This window comes from Punica granatum, chromosome 1 (genome assembly GCF_007655135.1).
Source record: "Punica granatum isolate Tunisia-2019 chromosome 1, ASM765513v2, whole genome shotgun sequence".
NCBI lineage: Eukaryota > Viridiplantae > Streptophyta > Magnoliopsida > Myrtales > Lythraceae > Punica > Punica granatum.
Genome location: NC_045127.1, coordinates 48366259 through 48381945, shown reverse-complemented (window position 1 = coordinate 48381945; position 15687 = coordinate 48366259). Strand labels below are relative to the sequence as shown.

At 34.6% G+C, this 15687-nt stretch overlaps 2 protein-coding genes across 2 annotated transcripts; both read left to right on the top strand.

The window, feature by feature from the left end:
* Positions 1 to 4825: 4825 nt before the first annotated feature.
* LOC116207094 lies at positions 4826 to 5393 on the top strand. The gene is made up of 2 exons (XM_031539956.1): positions 4826 to 5155; positions 5262 to 5393. Exons 1-2 carry the CDS (start codon positions 4841 to 4843, stop codon positions 5391 to 5393), a joined length of 447 nt encoding a protein of 148 aa, XP_031395816.1. The 5' UTR covers positions 4826 to 4840.
* Positions 5394 to 6211: 818 nt separating this feature from the next.
* LOC116207083 (protein ALP1-like) lies at positions 6212 to 7513 on the top strand. The gene is made up of 4 exons (XM_031539949.1): positions 6212 to 6652; positions 6739 to 6964; positions 7071 to 7140; positions 7372 to 7513. The coding sequence occupies exons 1-4, from the start codon at positions 6212 to 6214 to the stop codon at positions 7511 to 7513; spliced, it is 879 nt and encodes a 292-aa protein (XP_031395809.1).
* The last annotated feature ends 8174 nt before the right edge of the window (positions 7514 to 15687 follow it).

Below are 15687 nucleotides of genomic sequence, written 5' to 3'. Positions count from 1 at the left end.
ATAGAATACTTAAAAGTGAGAAATTAGTTCCACAAAAGACTGACATGTTTCAGTGGCCAGTGAGAATCCTCGTGTATATATATATATATATATATATATCTGATTTATTTTTCTTTATTTCAATTATTTAAGCAAGGTTGGTAACTATTTTTTCAGATGAGAATTGAATACCAAACTTATTGATTCGAAATTGAGGACAGGATTTTGTACAGGCAGATACTCGTAATCAATTGGAGGATCTTTAATGGGAGGAATGATATAAAGTGAGCCTTTAATTGATCTAGGGCCACATATCTATGAGAGGGAGAATTTATGTGGCATCGACAGGGCGTGGTGGGTGGGGAAGAAGAAGACCCCAGCTGTGGGCCTGTGGCTCTGATGCTCCTAGTTTTAAGACCTGTACATGCATTCATGTGCTACATTATATTGGCCCTCAGCATTTAAGATATCGTCAATGATCCATTTAAAATCGTGGGTCCGTTATGTAGCTAGTGTCATGTTGTCACTCGATACTCTTGCAGTTGCTGCGGGCTAGATTGTCAAATTTTGATGATCTAGTACGCTGTTCATTACATGATCTCTTTTTTGGTTGCTCGCTTATGTATTAGTCGAGCGATTGATATATCGAGATGTCCTCTTACGAGTTATGGTTTGGCCAGGTTGGAACATATCATGCCTTTTTCTTGAGTAAGGCCATTGTGACACTGTCCCCGTTATCAAAAGAAGTCCTTTTTAAGTAGAGGTTTTTAGGGTTCCGTTGGGCTTGTTGGCGTTTTATTGGGCTGGTGGAGAGGATCTTGATCATGATGTCGGGCCATATGAGATCTAATTTTCAGCATCTTCAATTTCAAACGCTTGGGGGAGGCTGTGCACATCAATATCAATCCGACCGCAGACTGCCGGTTCGCTCTGTACAAGTTCATGGCACCTGAGTCCTAAACTAGCCCTAATAAAAATCTGTTAAAACTCGATAAGAGTCGATTTCTTCCTCCTCAAACTGTACATCGATTGTTCCTTAGATCGACTTAACTGACACTATTGCCATATAGCTCTTGCTTATGTTGAAAGAATTGTGCAAACGCTTGACATATGGGTCACGAATCACGATCACTGCTTTCTATCGTCATCAATCCCCAGCAGCGCTTTATTCAGTGCGTACTTTTACCTCTCTCTTCTGGAAATATTCCAAGGACAGTCTTTACTTGAGTGCACAGAAAACCACAAAACCTTAATGTGTTTTCTTTTTTTTTTAATTAATTAATTAATTACTTAAAAAACACGATATTTGTATTTTTTTTTTTCTAAATATAACACGATTTTAAAAAAATACAGAAATGTACGATCTTTGTATTTTTTTTCTAAATATAGCGCGATCTTTAGAGAGTAATATAAAAATGAATGAATTTTGCATTTTTTATCTAAATATAGCACGATCTTTAAAAAATAACACAAAAAGAGACGACCATCGGGTATGATCTTCTTTTTTAACGTGTTACAAGCAACTAAACTTGAATGTTGTGCCTTTCTGTGTAATTTTTTAAAGGTCGTACTATATTTAAGAAAAAGTACAAATGTCATGCCACTTTAGATAATTAACCCTTAATAAATTGATTGTACACCATCATTGATGAATGACACCTAATGAAATGGCATAAATCGCCAACTCGGAGCATGAGATCCCGAGTTGATGGAATTTATGTAAACTCTAACAATTCTTTTACTGGGTCGTGGATCTCATCTATAATCGAATTGGATATAAATTACTCCTTGGATTATATTAATAATAATGTAGTATTATAAAAGGATTCGACAGAGAAAGTAATGATTTGATTGGATTTGATGTCTCCAACACCCGTGAGCGGCGCACCGCAGCCAATACCGCCGGTCGTCCAAACCCAACCTCCGGCGCGCGGGCCCGGGTAGGGGGCTGCGCCGCCGCTCAGTTGGCCCTCAATTCCAGGAGCCTTTTCTACTTCTTTTTAGCTTTCACGCGCTACTCGCTACTCCACTGCCACACACATACCTATACCAATAGCTTAACAAATAATATTATAACCAGGGATAAAACCGAGGAGGGCTAAAAGGGCATTTGCTCGTACTGAAATTTTCACCTAAAGAAAATCTAGATACAATTCATTAAATTTTAAAAAAATTTCCTATATTTGTCTTCCTAAATTAAAAAAAAATCGTCTTTAACTATTTGTTGAGACATGTTATTACACACACAAAAATTAAAAGGAAATTTATAAATTTATAAGTGATTGGATACCACAACCTATTAATTCAAATTTTTGGATTGAATATGAGGCCAATTGCTTATAGACTAAGTGATATGTTACACTATTTATCTCCTTAGAGATCTCGCACCTTATTCCAAATCCTGAATGCATTCCTGATTGTGATAGCAATAATAAAGAAAGGAATTAAAGAAAAAGTTAATTTCATCCTATTATATTGGACGGTCTCGAATCGTTGTTTGAGGTTTATTTGGCTCTGAATTGCAATAAACTTGTCCCAGTAGAAAAGACGTTATTATTATTATTATTATTATTATTTACAAAAAAAAAGGTTAATTTTTTCCTTTAAATTAACTGGTAGTGCGGACCCCGCAGGGCGCCCATGCATATTTATTTAATAATGCACATGCCAAACATGCTGAAAGTAGAAGGAGATGATGGCTGTTTGTAATTTTGATGAAAGCTAGGGTTATTTGCAGAATCCGAGCAAGTGAAAATGATTTTGGCACGTACGGCTGAAATAGGAGGAATTATAGCTCTTGCCTATATGATGCATGCATTATGTATTTTATGAGATGCAAATGTAAGAGCGGATTTTTGAACTTTGCTTTACCCTTTTTGTTGTCCTGCTAACTATTACAATTTCCGCAAAGTATTAGGAGGATAATTACGTATACAATTTAGAAGGTTTTAGCATTTTCGTACTCTTGAGTATTCAACCTTCGAAGCAAGGGCGGAGCCACTTAGGCTCCAGGGAGCCAACTACATGATATTATCGAATTTTAAATTTATTACCATGCGTTTGTTTTCGGAGTTAAAGTTAAGAATTTGTGATTTGTGATTGTGATTGTAGAAGAAGACAAAAATAAATTCGACCGTTTGTGGGGTCCATCATCCTGTATCTACCCTTGCCCCCACCACACCCCAGGCCGTGCAAAGGCCAGTTCTTAGTTTGACTGAAAGAACAAAGGTTGGCCCTTACCCAACATTCTGCTGTTCAGACACCTCACTGCCTCCCCAACTTTCTTCCTTCTGCGATCTACATCCGTGAAGCTTTAATCCGCGAATCTGTTGGTGAGAGGCGAAAAGGACATATCCTCTACGAACGCGTGAAGCCACATAGTCCCCCCTGCAGAATTCGGTCGTCAGTTGAATCAGTGGACAGGCGTCGAATTTTGTCGGGTCCCTACCAGTGGGTGTTACGGTATAAGAGGCGTCTTCATCCGAAGCCAATACCATATCGAAGTGAAAAGGTAGTTTCTTCCTCCAATTTCAAGCTACATTCTGTGATTTTCCCCAATTTTTTTGCCGGGTTGAGGATAGTTCTTCGCCCATGCTGTTGGTCGAAGTTGCTGATGATTTTTGGTCAATTTCGGTTTGATTGCTTTTTGTGCGGTGGAATTTGTTGTTGCTGTTGGTCAATTTGTCGATTCCCGCTGCTTTGGATTGGAATACTGATCTGTTTTGCTGCGTTCTGTTTGTCTGAAACCTTCCTCGTTGCATTTGTTTGGTTCCCCTTGTCACGGGCAGCTCACATGCTCGATGAAATGTCTGTGAAGGGCTTAATAGAAATAGCATTACAATGTAATCGTTGCTTTTGCTTTCATCCTGTGCTGTTCATCCAAAGTAAATGCTTAGTGAATGTTGATGGTTCGTGCCACTGCCAAGTGGTATGGCTTCTATTGCAGCTTGTGACTGCTTGGTCTTGTTGCTTATTATTGATGGCTTTAGGGAACGGTTTAAGGTCCCTTGTCGTGTAAGTTGAGCTGTTTACTAGCTTATACAACTTAAAAGATTCCTTTGACCATCATTGATTGTCTGAGCTCTTGCTGATGATTCGTTATTGCCACGAAGAATCGAGCTATTTCTGTCAATTTTTCTGGGAAAAGAGAAAGGTTTCTTCCTCTGGTCGGTGGGTTGACTGAAATAATCGAGTCTGAATGTTCATAAGCGATTCTGTATTTGATTATTTTCGCAATCATGTGATAAATAACTGCTCTCTTATGATCAAATAATATATGTTGATCTCAGCACCTGAATCCACTTTTGTAAGTCCATTCTCATTTAGAATATATGTCAATGGTTAGAGAGTGAGATCCACCATCCTTACAGAAAAATTCAAATGGCAAACATTATTGATCATAGCAAAATTCTACTTGTTATAGTTTTACTGGATCGGCGTAGCTAGAAGAAGAAACTTCCAAGGTATGGGAATATAGTACAGGTTCGGAACATAGTGCTTCTCGTTTGAAGGGCATGAGGGATTGTATATCTCATGCAAATGTCTCGGATGCGATATAGAGTCCTTTCGTTTGCTGTACTCATTCCGAGATTTTCCAGTGTCGAACTTTGGGATTTAGCTTTTCTCTATGATAAGCCATGCACTTTTGTTTATGTGCTGAATTTAGGTTGGGAAAATACTTGGTTCTGTACATCGAATTTGGACATATTCTCTGCGGTTTGAACTGAAGATGTTGCCTTGCCTGCATATTTATATGTCTGTTTTTGTGCTGAATTTTCAACAAGTGCACACAAACATTGTTGTTTGTCATATTTTATTGTATCACCGCAGTATAAGTTGTTGTTATAGTTCTTTCAAAGACATGGCCCCCAAGGGTGAAGGCGTACTTGAGTGGACTGAAGCGCTGGAGAACGCATTCATTACCATCTTGCTCGAGAAGTTCACAAGGACGCATACAACATATTGGAAAGCCAGGGACTGGGAACAAATGAATAAGGAGCTGGAAGAGCAATTTCCAGGCACCATTCTCGACGCCAACAAGTTGCGGCAGAAACTACGCAGACTGAGAATCCAATACACGCAGTTCACCGAGCTGATTGCGCACACTGGAGTCGGCTGGGATGAGACAACCAATACCGTAAAGGCGAACGCTGATGTCTGGGACAAGTTTATTAAGGTATAGTAACACTAACTTTTACTTCTGACACTTTTTTCAGTTTGTAATTTTCCACATAAAGTAGTTCATACTGTTATATTTGTTGCGTTTTTTTTTTAACATGCAGAAGAACAGCAGCTTCAAGACTTTTCAGGACAAAGGTTGCAAGCATTACACATCATTAAAAGAGTTGTTCAGGTCTAAGACAGCAACATGTGCATTACGAATTTCATCCACCGACCCACCAAAGAGCCCATAAACATATGCACGCATGGAAGAGGAGTTCCTAGCAGCAGCGTCAAGCCGTGGGAAAGAACCGATCAATCTTGAAGAGGGATCCGGCGATAGTGATGACCCCGTTCATGAGGTTATCAAACCAGTTGTTACTAGGTCCCGTCGTCGTGTGCGCAAAAGGAGTTCGGCCACCGGGTCGCGGTTGCAGGAGTGCCTTGACATGTTGAAGTGCAATCTCAGCAATAGGGACAAGGACATAAATTGTACCCCTCCTGAAACGAAGAAAAGCAAATCCGTGACGAGCCCTGACAAACCAGCGAAGGGCAGCATCGAGGAGGCGATGGATGTGCTCAATAAAATGCGTCCATCCATGTCCATAAAGGAGTATCTCGTGGCTAGTGATCGACTTTCAAGGGAAGAGCACACACGGCGTATGTTCATGTGCCTTCTCGATGATACAAGGTTGCCATGGGTTTGTAGCCTGCTTGACCCTTGAACGGCCACGGTCCATCGTCTACTGCGATATATCTTTATAACTAAGAGTTTATTTGTTATGTCATTGACCAAACCTTTGTTTTATATTTGTTGCGTGTGCTATTACTTTGCTTGAACTGTGTTTGTTTTATGTGACTCTTGTGACATGCAATTACAATGTTTGTGCATTGCACTTGCATTTGTTTTACATTTGAATCTTCATTCCTTTGACCATATCATTTCAATTATATGCTTTTGGTAATCTGCCATCTTGTTTGTCGATATAGTTCGCTAAGCTAAAGGGAACACACAATGTCAAGACACGGGATTTTACGAAAAAATGATAACCAATCAAGAGATGCCCAACTTATGGGGATGTATCTGGCGCTGGAGATTGCGGCCGAAGAAGATGTCCCGCGCAACATTCCTTGTCGAACCTCACGTCTACAAGGCAGATATTACATAGAGGAAGTTCTTGGCAGTGACACAAGGTGTTACGAGAATTTCAGAATGAACCCTCACGTATTTCATAACATGTGCGATACGCTAAGAGCAAACTGTGAAATCAGAAATAGCAGGAATGGTATGACCGTCGATGAGATGGTCGGCATGTTCTTAATGGTAGTTGCACATAGTACTCACTTGGCCGTGGTTGCCGAACGATTTCAGCATTCTAAGGAGACGGTGTCACGAGTCATCAAGGTAATAGCTCATGGAATTCATTCGTTGTCACCAACGTATATAAGACGGAGGAACGTTGATGTGCAGCCGGAAATTCAGAGTTGCCGAAAATGGTACCCATTCTTTCAGGTATGTGTCGTACATGTGATAAATTAAAATACCACTAATTTTTGTGCTTTATAGTGTAATTCGTATTCTTTTCATTATTATTGTAGAATTGCATTGGAGCAATCGATGGGACCCATGTGTCTGCTTGTGTTCCATCATCGGTGAGAGGCGCGTATCGCGATCGGAATAACGAGATTACGCAAAATGTACTCGCCGCTTGTTCGCATGACATGATGTTCACTTATGTTGTCACTGGATGGGAGGGTTCTGCTCATGACTCTCGAATTCTGTCCGATGCCGCTACATTGGAATTATTTCCTGCACCATATGGCGGTAAGTTCCTCATGCTCATATCGTATGTTCCCTTGTCAATCGCGTATGTATTTTCATAAATACATTCTACTTCTGTTATATCTTAGATCTACATTTGTGCTTGCAGAACAATATTATGTAGTCGATGCGGGATTCCCTAATATTCTCGGTTATCTGGCTCCCTACAAAGGCCAAAGGTATCACCGCAGTGATTATAATGACGACACCCCACCAACGACGGAGAAAGAGTTATTCAATCAGCGTCACGCATCCGTTCGTAATGTTATCGAACGGTGTTTTGGGGTGCTGAAGAACAGATTTGTAATACTGCGGACAATGTCAAATTACGGGCCGATTCGCCAAGGACAAATTACTCTCGCATGCTTCGTGTTGCACAATTTCATTCGGCTAAATAATTATCACGATAGATTATTCGAAGAGTATGGAAATGCATGGGAATATTACGATGAATTCCGAAATCCTCCTCATCTAATTGGGGATCGGGTTGATGTAGACATGAGAAGTAGGGAAATGGATGCATTACGTAATCGTATTGCAAATGCAATATGAAATGCGAAAACAAGAGGAAACCGATAATATTGGAATGAATGGAAGGTATAGATAATTAATTATAATGGGATTGTATGTTTAATAATATATGGGGCCCATCAGTTTGACTTTTGAAATGTGTGTTTTGTTGTGTAGTGTATTGTGTTAAAGTTATAGTTAAAATCTTAAATCACGACTCTGAAAACAAACGGACTGTTAGTGTTTTAAACCTCGAAGTTCATATGACATATGATATGTCCGTGATTTAAATACAACATTTTCGCTTTATTTGTATATAGTGCTCCATGAACATAATTCCTGACTTCGTCCTTGCTTCGAAGTCTTTGCAATCGCATGCCGATGGGAAGTCTTTCCAAAAAAGCCGACCAACGCACAAACATTCAACTAAAGAAGTCAAAAGACGTCCTAGAATTTCAAACTCAAATGATGTCAAGAGTTATGGTACCCACAAGTTACCCAATTCCCCATTTCTGGAATTGGTCGATCCTCCACGGAAAAGAAAATCAGAACAAGAGGAATAATTATTTATGCAAAATCCAGCGTGAGCCTGTTTCGGGTTATGTCATGCGAACCATCTAAGTCGGATTTAATGAATTCATGAAAGCTAACAAGAAGGTTAAAGGAAGAAATTCGTCCCACCATTCGAGTCAACTTCTTATTTATGAGTATGTAGAAAGCGAGAATTCACACGTATAATATGATGTGCAATTCTTCATCTGGAGTGTCCCGTACCGTCTTGAGGAGTTTCAAGATGCTTATTTCTTTTGCATTTTTCCTGGAAATTTGATTAGAACATACGAATGCTATTTTACTCCTTTTCTCGTAGAATTTTTTGCCCCTCTTTTTTTTTTTGGTGGGTACCAGCTTTTAGTAGATCCTGGTCTAGTCATTAAAATCCTCTTTATGCATACTTTTTATTTTGATGGGGCAGGTCGAAGACGGATGGGGACCATTGGAATCAGGAAAAGGGTGAACGAATTCCCGCAATCAGGTCCTCCTCGAAGGATCACGACAAGAGAGAGATGCCATGCATGCATGGCATTGGCATATCATATACATATCTCTCTAATTTCCAATTATCTATTATTCATATAGTATAGGGCCTATAGGCCAATATATGTTAATTATTATTCTTATAGTATCGACATATTATAAAAGACAATCGCATTTTCTGCAAAGTATTCACTATTCACAACAAAAAACGAGAAAATATACAAACGAAAATTTTTTAAAAAGAGAGTAAATAATAGTATTCTCTACTACACGTTAGGTACGTACATTCTCTCGGTCTCGATGTTCAGATTTATAATAAGGATTCAGCAAGTTCAGCTTGCAGACATCTGTTTCCCTTTCCTCTTTTTGCAAATTCTTGGTCCTCCATCAATTATGACCCTATACATAAATATATGTATCAGTGAGTGTACATTATATATATAATATTATGATTCATCAGATCGTTTCTAATTCTAGGTATAATTTGTTCTTTCCGTAGGCTATTAATTCTTTCGTATCTTTGCATATATTAATGTTTTTTAGACCAAATAGAAGCATTTGAAATTAAAAAAGAAAAAAGAAAAAAAGAAAGAGAAATAGAAAAAGCATCCCTTTCAAGCAGAAGCGTCATTTTTCAATAAAAACTTGAGACAGAATTATTACTTCTTAATTTATGTTATCTGCTATATATATATGTATATATGTATGTATGTATGTATGTATGTATGTATGTATGTATGTATGCTCTTGGAAGCGTAATCAGAAACTTATTGAATCCAGTTCTACTATTGGTCCGAAGAAATTAATCGTTTGAGAAATTTCAGATACAAAAGTTCTTTGGATTAATCACAAACTTGATTTCCTGACCGCAAAACACAGTCAAAATCGAGATTATGAACAGAAATGATGGAGGATTTACAAAGTCAAAAAGAAGAATCGAATTATAGAATCATAAGTTTTTGTGAACAATGAATATAATGTTGTAAAAATAATTTTAAACATATTTTTTTATGAATACTAACCTTAATTGAGATAAAATTGATGAGGATCAACGTACATTCTTACTAATATTTTTATGAACAAACCAAACATTATTTTTCTTTTTATTATATTTTCTAAATGTTGATTTTGCTCAGTTCTCCATTTTTATGAGCTGCAACGGCTAAAAAGTTAATTAATTCTCGTACAATTTGGGATGCAAATGATGATAAATTAGTTCAATTAGTTGATATTCGCGCCTTATGCGGTAATTTCTTGTCAAATTTACAAATTAAAATATATAGAAAATGATGGGCGTCAAGAGCTGCATATTTTACTGAGTAGACATAATAAACACCAACTGTTGAAATGAGACTAAAAAAACCTGAAGCCGCGATGGCAAACAAACACATAGTTTAGTCATAGGTGAATAACATATATATAGATAATAATCTAAATACATATAGAAGAGAGTTCCTGAGGGAAAAAAACAAAAAGCTATAATGAGTAGAACAATTATGCATAAAATGAGTTTTCATATTTTATATTTACAGAATATTTCGTGCATTAAATTTGAAAAAGAATCAATTGTTTCGAAGAGAGCTTTCTCATTATCGAGAAAACTTTTAGTTTTTTTATAAAAAATCTCGTAATTATCATCAATATATACAAAGAACATGGACAAGTATAGAAGAACTCAATCGAGTATAAATTGTCCAAGAAAAAAGTTCAATGAATAGAACATAAATAAAATATATAGTAAAAGTTCGTTTAACTGGATTTGAAAAGTCAATCAACGCGAAGCTATGTGTTTGTCAATTCGGGTTAGGTGGCGCGTCCAGCTCTCTACTTTGGCTTTTATGTATTATAATTGATTTTTCACTCAAGAGAGTTGAGTTTCTACTGATTTTAATTTACTAAATAAACACACATTTTAATGCGAGTCTACCAAATTTAAGTTTGTACGGCCAGTTAACTGATCAAGGAAAATAAAATCATAAAATTATGAGTTATTAGAGTCAGATGACAGAATCTAGTTTTTGACAACATTTTTAAGACCCTAGACGAGCTTAGATTAACTTGAAGTCACAAAATCATTCAATTGAACTAGTTATTTTTCCGATGCAAAATCATGAAAAAATGATAGACGACTGACTACCCATAAAAGATGGCAGGAGAGAGGTACCGTACCGTGGCCGTGGGGGCAATTACGGCGGGCACCGTCGATCAGGAGCAGAAGGATCAACATATGTGCTCGTGCATATTACGCTGCCCCTGCTACTCTCTACTCTACTGTGCTCTTTCTTTCTTCCCAATCCAACCCCCTCTCTTTTTAATTATAGTTTTTTGTTTTTTTGACTTGTTGATTGAGATACCCAGCAAAAAGGGGGGGAAAAGTTGATTGAGATAGTAATAGAGTTTACTTCTCTCTTTTGATACATCATTTTAAAATTTTATCAATAAACGATATGTTACGCTAGGCGTAGATGATTAGATGGATCTCCAGATAGTTCAAGTTGGTAATTGTTAAAAGTCATTGTGTCCCATATCAGAAAAAAATATAAAGAAATTCACGGATTTATAACAAATTAGATACAAAAATTTGTCAGCTCGAACTTTTGAACTAGAGATTGACCCAATAACTTATAAGGCTAAAGAATATTTTACAGTAACAATTGAAAAAACCCCGACTACTACACAAAAATTATACGTTGCCCTTTTTCATTTGGTTGGCAATGTTATACCTTATAGGCAAGAGAAAAAAGATTTACTTGGAAATTAAGCTTATTGCTCAACTTATTATTGACCGGTGCATTGTACAGATTCTGTAGAGACAATTTTATTATGAGAAGTTACATATCAAGAGAATAATTTATATCGATTTGCAGTTTATATTAATTTAAAAAAAAATTCCTTTTATACTATATAAATTTCAATACGATAAATTTCAATTTGCGCTAGATAATGTAAGATCGAGAGCTCTTAAGCAAGTAATTCATGTAAAATATATCATAATCATATAATACTAATTATCAATTTAATCTGTAAAAAAAATTAAAATCCTAAAAATTCAAGATCTAGATTTAGTTAATAAAATCATGATAATTATAAAATCTATAAAATTTTAAATTTGTATGCACTGCTATTTTATTATCCCTCATATTTCATAGATTAAGTTTTCTGAACATTAATAATTTAAGATAAAATGACTAATCATTTCGTTGAGAGATATAGTTAATTTAACTTTTATAAGGCTTAAAATGACTGTTAAATTAATAAAGTAAAGTTTAATATAATTTTAGATAATTCTTAATTTCTTCAAAATTATGTGTATTTATTGACTAGAAAATAACAATAAGTGATTAACAACGTTCTTTAACATTTCTTTGGACGTATTTTCTTTAATTACAATAATAACAAAAAATATTACTATTATTATTATTTTTGGGTAACTAAACTATTATTATTTAATTTCAATAAATAACATACTAAGTTATTAAGATATTTATTAATCTATCCCTATTTATTAAGATGTAGTGTATATTTATTTACTAATAAAACATTTATGTGGATATACGTTCCTTAATAACAATTACAATTATTATTAATATTTTATTTTTATACAACATACTAAATTATAAAACTTTTATTGTTCTACCCCTATTTATTAGGATGTTCTTTACTTGTGTTTTTGGCTCCTGCATGGCAGGGGTTCCTTTCATATATCTTTGTATCATTTCTTCTTAGACTTTTTGCCTCTAGATGTAAGATTATAATTCTTATTTTGGATCATTTTTATTTTTCAAAATTTCATTTCGAATAAAGTAGTTTCTATGAACTATGTAAGATCCAAATTACAGATAATTACGTTGCCATTTTATGCACACAAATAATTAAATTATTATATATAATATAATATAATATAATATTTTTTTTGCTATAATATAGTTTTCAATATAAATTTAAAATTATAGGAGATTTTAATAGTCTAATAATATATTAGACTTTGTACTTTTAGTCCGTTTATAGGTTGTAAAGTTAACCTATCATTTGAAAATTAATTTTTTACAAATAAAATTTTTTAGATTGAGGACAAAAATGCATGTACAAATTAATCCAAGCAAAGTTTCTTTTCTAATTTTTTTTATTTTTAAATACAAATAAAAATTTCCATATTGGGGGCAAAAATACTTAGATAAATTACTTCAAGTAGGTTTCCTTTATAATTTTGTTATTTTTAAATTAAATTTAATCTAAATTACATATAATAGTAAATATTATTTAAATATTGGCCTTTCTAATCCTATATCAGTAATTATTTACCTTTCTAACCATTTTATTGCATAAATGTTGACCTTTTTTAGCCCGATATCAATAAATATCAACCTTTCTAACCCTATTTATTATACGATATATAACTTTATATATACAGATTATTATTATTATTATTATTATTTAATTTCTATACAACATACTAAATGATAAAGAAATTTATTGTTTTGCTGTTATTTATTGGGCTGTAGTCAAATTTATATGTTATATATATTTTGAATATCTACTGGATTAGTCTTGTGATTATTATTATTATTATTATTATTATTATTATTATTATTATTATCATCATCATTTTGGGTAAAATTATTATTATTATTATTATTTTACTAATACTCTTTAATCTTGAAAATTCTATCTCGACTCTCAATTTCAATTCAACAACTCTCGTAGACTCGTAGTTCTTATATCTTCAGTGAAGAGCTGAAGACTCCTTCTCTACTGCTAGAATAACCGTAAAACCCGAAAGACATCTTTCTAAATAAAGAAATTCTCGCAATTTCATCATTTTAACTAAATGAGATTTTTTTTTGGGGCTAGAAGTGAGATTTTCTTATTTAACATTTTTTCCCTGTGCTTTTCTTACTCAGAATTCAGACAGACAACTCCGTTTGTTTTCAAAGTCGTGATTTAAGATTTTAACTTTAACTTTAACTCAAAACACTACACAACAAAACACACATTTCAAAAGTCAAATTGGTGGGCCCCATATATTATTAAAATACAATCCCATTATAATTAATTATCTATACCTTCCATTCATTTCATATTTCAAAAGTCAAACTGGTGGGCCCCATATATTTTTGTCTTCTTCTATAATCACAATTACAATCACAAATTCGTGACTTTAACTCCGAAAACAAACACATTGTTAATTTGTGGGGCCACTCGACCTATTTCAGTCAGGGAATTACTTACAATTAATGTTTTATTTCATTCACATGAAAGAGGTTATATATAGGACATTATATTTAGATTTGATACACATAATATACAATTGCCAAATACGCTCAACTAATTGAATATTGCACAATCCGTAATGATAATTAATTTGTGTAATTGTATTAGAGAGAGGGTAGTGTGGATAACAGCATAAACTTTACTTTCCCTATATTACCCGAAAACTGCTCTAACTGCACCAAATTTGAACTTAAGAAGTGCAAAACTCGATGTCTTACATCGTGAATATAATAACAGCAAAATCATGTAATTTGTGACGTACATTATATCGAAAAGAGGTATTGTCGATTTAGAACTCATTGATTGCAGCTTTATTTTGAAAAAAAAATGTGTATTATGGAAAAGGGGTTGCAAACCCTCCTCCTTTTCTCTTCACCGGGCCTCTCGGCATTATTATCAATCGCATCCTCCAAAAGCATATAATATGACGCGATATGAATGATTGATAATAACGACTTTAATTGGAGGTTCGTCGAGATATATTTTAATCTTATCCATTAGACTACACAAGAGTCTATTCCTGGAGTAGGCAACATGATGTGGCCATTGATTACTGAAAATTGCATTCAGTCAAATTAAATGTATTGGTTTGTCATAATTAATTGCACGCCTTTGAGTCGGTTGAATCAATTAAATGTCTTCAAAGACGGACTTGGTAAGTAAAAAAATAAAATAAAAAATAATTACGCATAGTGACAAAATAAAATAGGAAAATCGAATGGAGAAAGAATTTTTCAATTATTTATTCAGGTTTTGATTTTCTTTTTCTTTTTCTTTTTCTTTTTCTGAGAGTGAGATTACGGTTTCAGCCCTGAGCCAATGACCGTCCGGCTGGCCCCTCTCGGTTTGGCGTTCCGCTCACAAGACCCGAAGCGGAGTTTGCGAATTTCCACTTCTGTCCTTTGGCTCTTTTTTTTAACCTGTCGGGAGTGTTGTTGCCAGATCTAACTTAATTGCCCCCTGCTGTGCATAGAATTACCAAATTTGCCATCATTATTTGCCTTTTTTTTCTCTCGAACTTCAGCACTTTTTCTTCCTTGGTCTTATTCACCTTTCCTTCTATTTCGATTAGGATTTCCTAATTTGTGCCGTTCGCCCAGATGCTATCAATCGCAGTTCATCGGTGGATATCTAAATTACTTAGATTGATCCGTTGAAAATCAAACCAAAGCGTGGATTTTTTTTTAAGTACAAATTAAAATGTGCATTCAAACTATTTTATATAATTTTTTAAATTTCTTTTTTGTCTTCGTGATTAGCTAGAATGTTGTTTTTGCAAGTGGAAGAATTGAACCTTTGAAGCGGTCCATTGGTATGAAAGTGTTGAGAGAACATGATTCTCATTCATCTCGCAAGGAAGAAACAAATATCACAAGTATATTTCTTTGACCACAGAATATATCTAAAAAAAAGGAAGTTAAATTGTTATTAATTCGCAGCTGGTTTACTACTTTTTGAAAAAGTACGATTCTCGTCTTGCAAGTAAGAAACAAATATCACAAAGTGTATTTTTCTAGCCACAGGAATATATCTAAGAGGAAAGGAAAATTTTAGTTAAATCGTTATTAGCTTATAATTATGTTCGATTTACTATGTGTCTGTATTAATTCATTCTTCTATATTCAAAGGTTATCTCAATCTCTCTCTTTTTTTTTTGTATTTCCTCTTGATTGATGTGGTTAGTACTCATTTAGGATAGTTAAAGATTTCTTAATAAAAAATAGTCAAAAATTAAGACAACATTAAACACGAATTTATTTTTTCTGTTTATAATCTTAACTTTTATAACCTTACTTGATTTATGGCCAGTATTATCTCATGATTTCTGAGATTGGACAACTTCGTCAAAAGATAAGACGATCGGACATGCTTTCCAAAATTGGACGGTCTTATTATCAAGAGATGAAACT

Excerpts from the sequence above, each read along its gene's own strand:
- LOC116207094 (XM_031539956.1), top strand. The coding sequence starts at position 4,841 with ATGGCCCCCAAGGGTGAAGGCGTACTTGAGTGGACTGAAGCGCTGGAG. Across the intron at positions 5,156-5,261 it reads TCTGGGACAAGTTTATTAAG|AAGAACAGCAGCTTCAAGAC; the intron begins GTATAGTAACAC and ends TTTAACATGCAG.
- LOC116207083 (XM_031539949.1), top strand. The coding sequence starts at position 6,212 with ATGGGGATGTATCTGGCGCTGGAGATTGCGGCCGAAGAAGATGTCCCG. Across the intron at positions 6,965-7,070 it reads ATTTCCTGCACCATATGGCG|AACAATATTATGTAGTCGAT; the intron begins GTAAGTTCCTCA and ends TTGTGCTTGCAG. Across the intron at positions 7,141-7,371 it reads GCTCCCTACAAAGGCCAAAG|ATTATTCGAAGAGTATGGAA; the intron begins GTATCACCGCAG and ends TTATCACGATAG.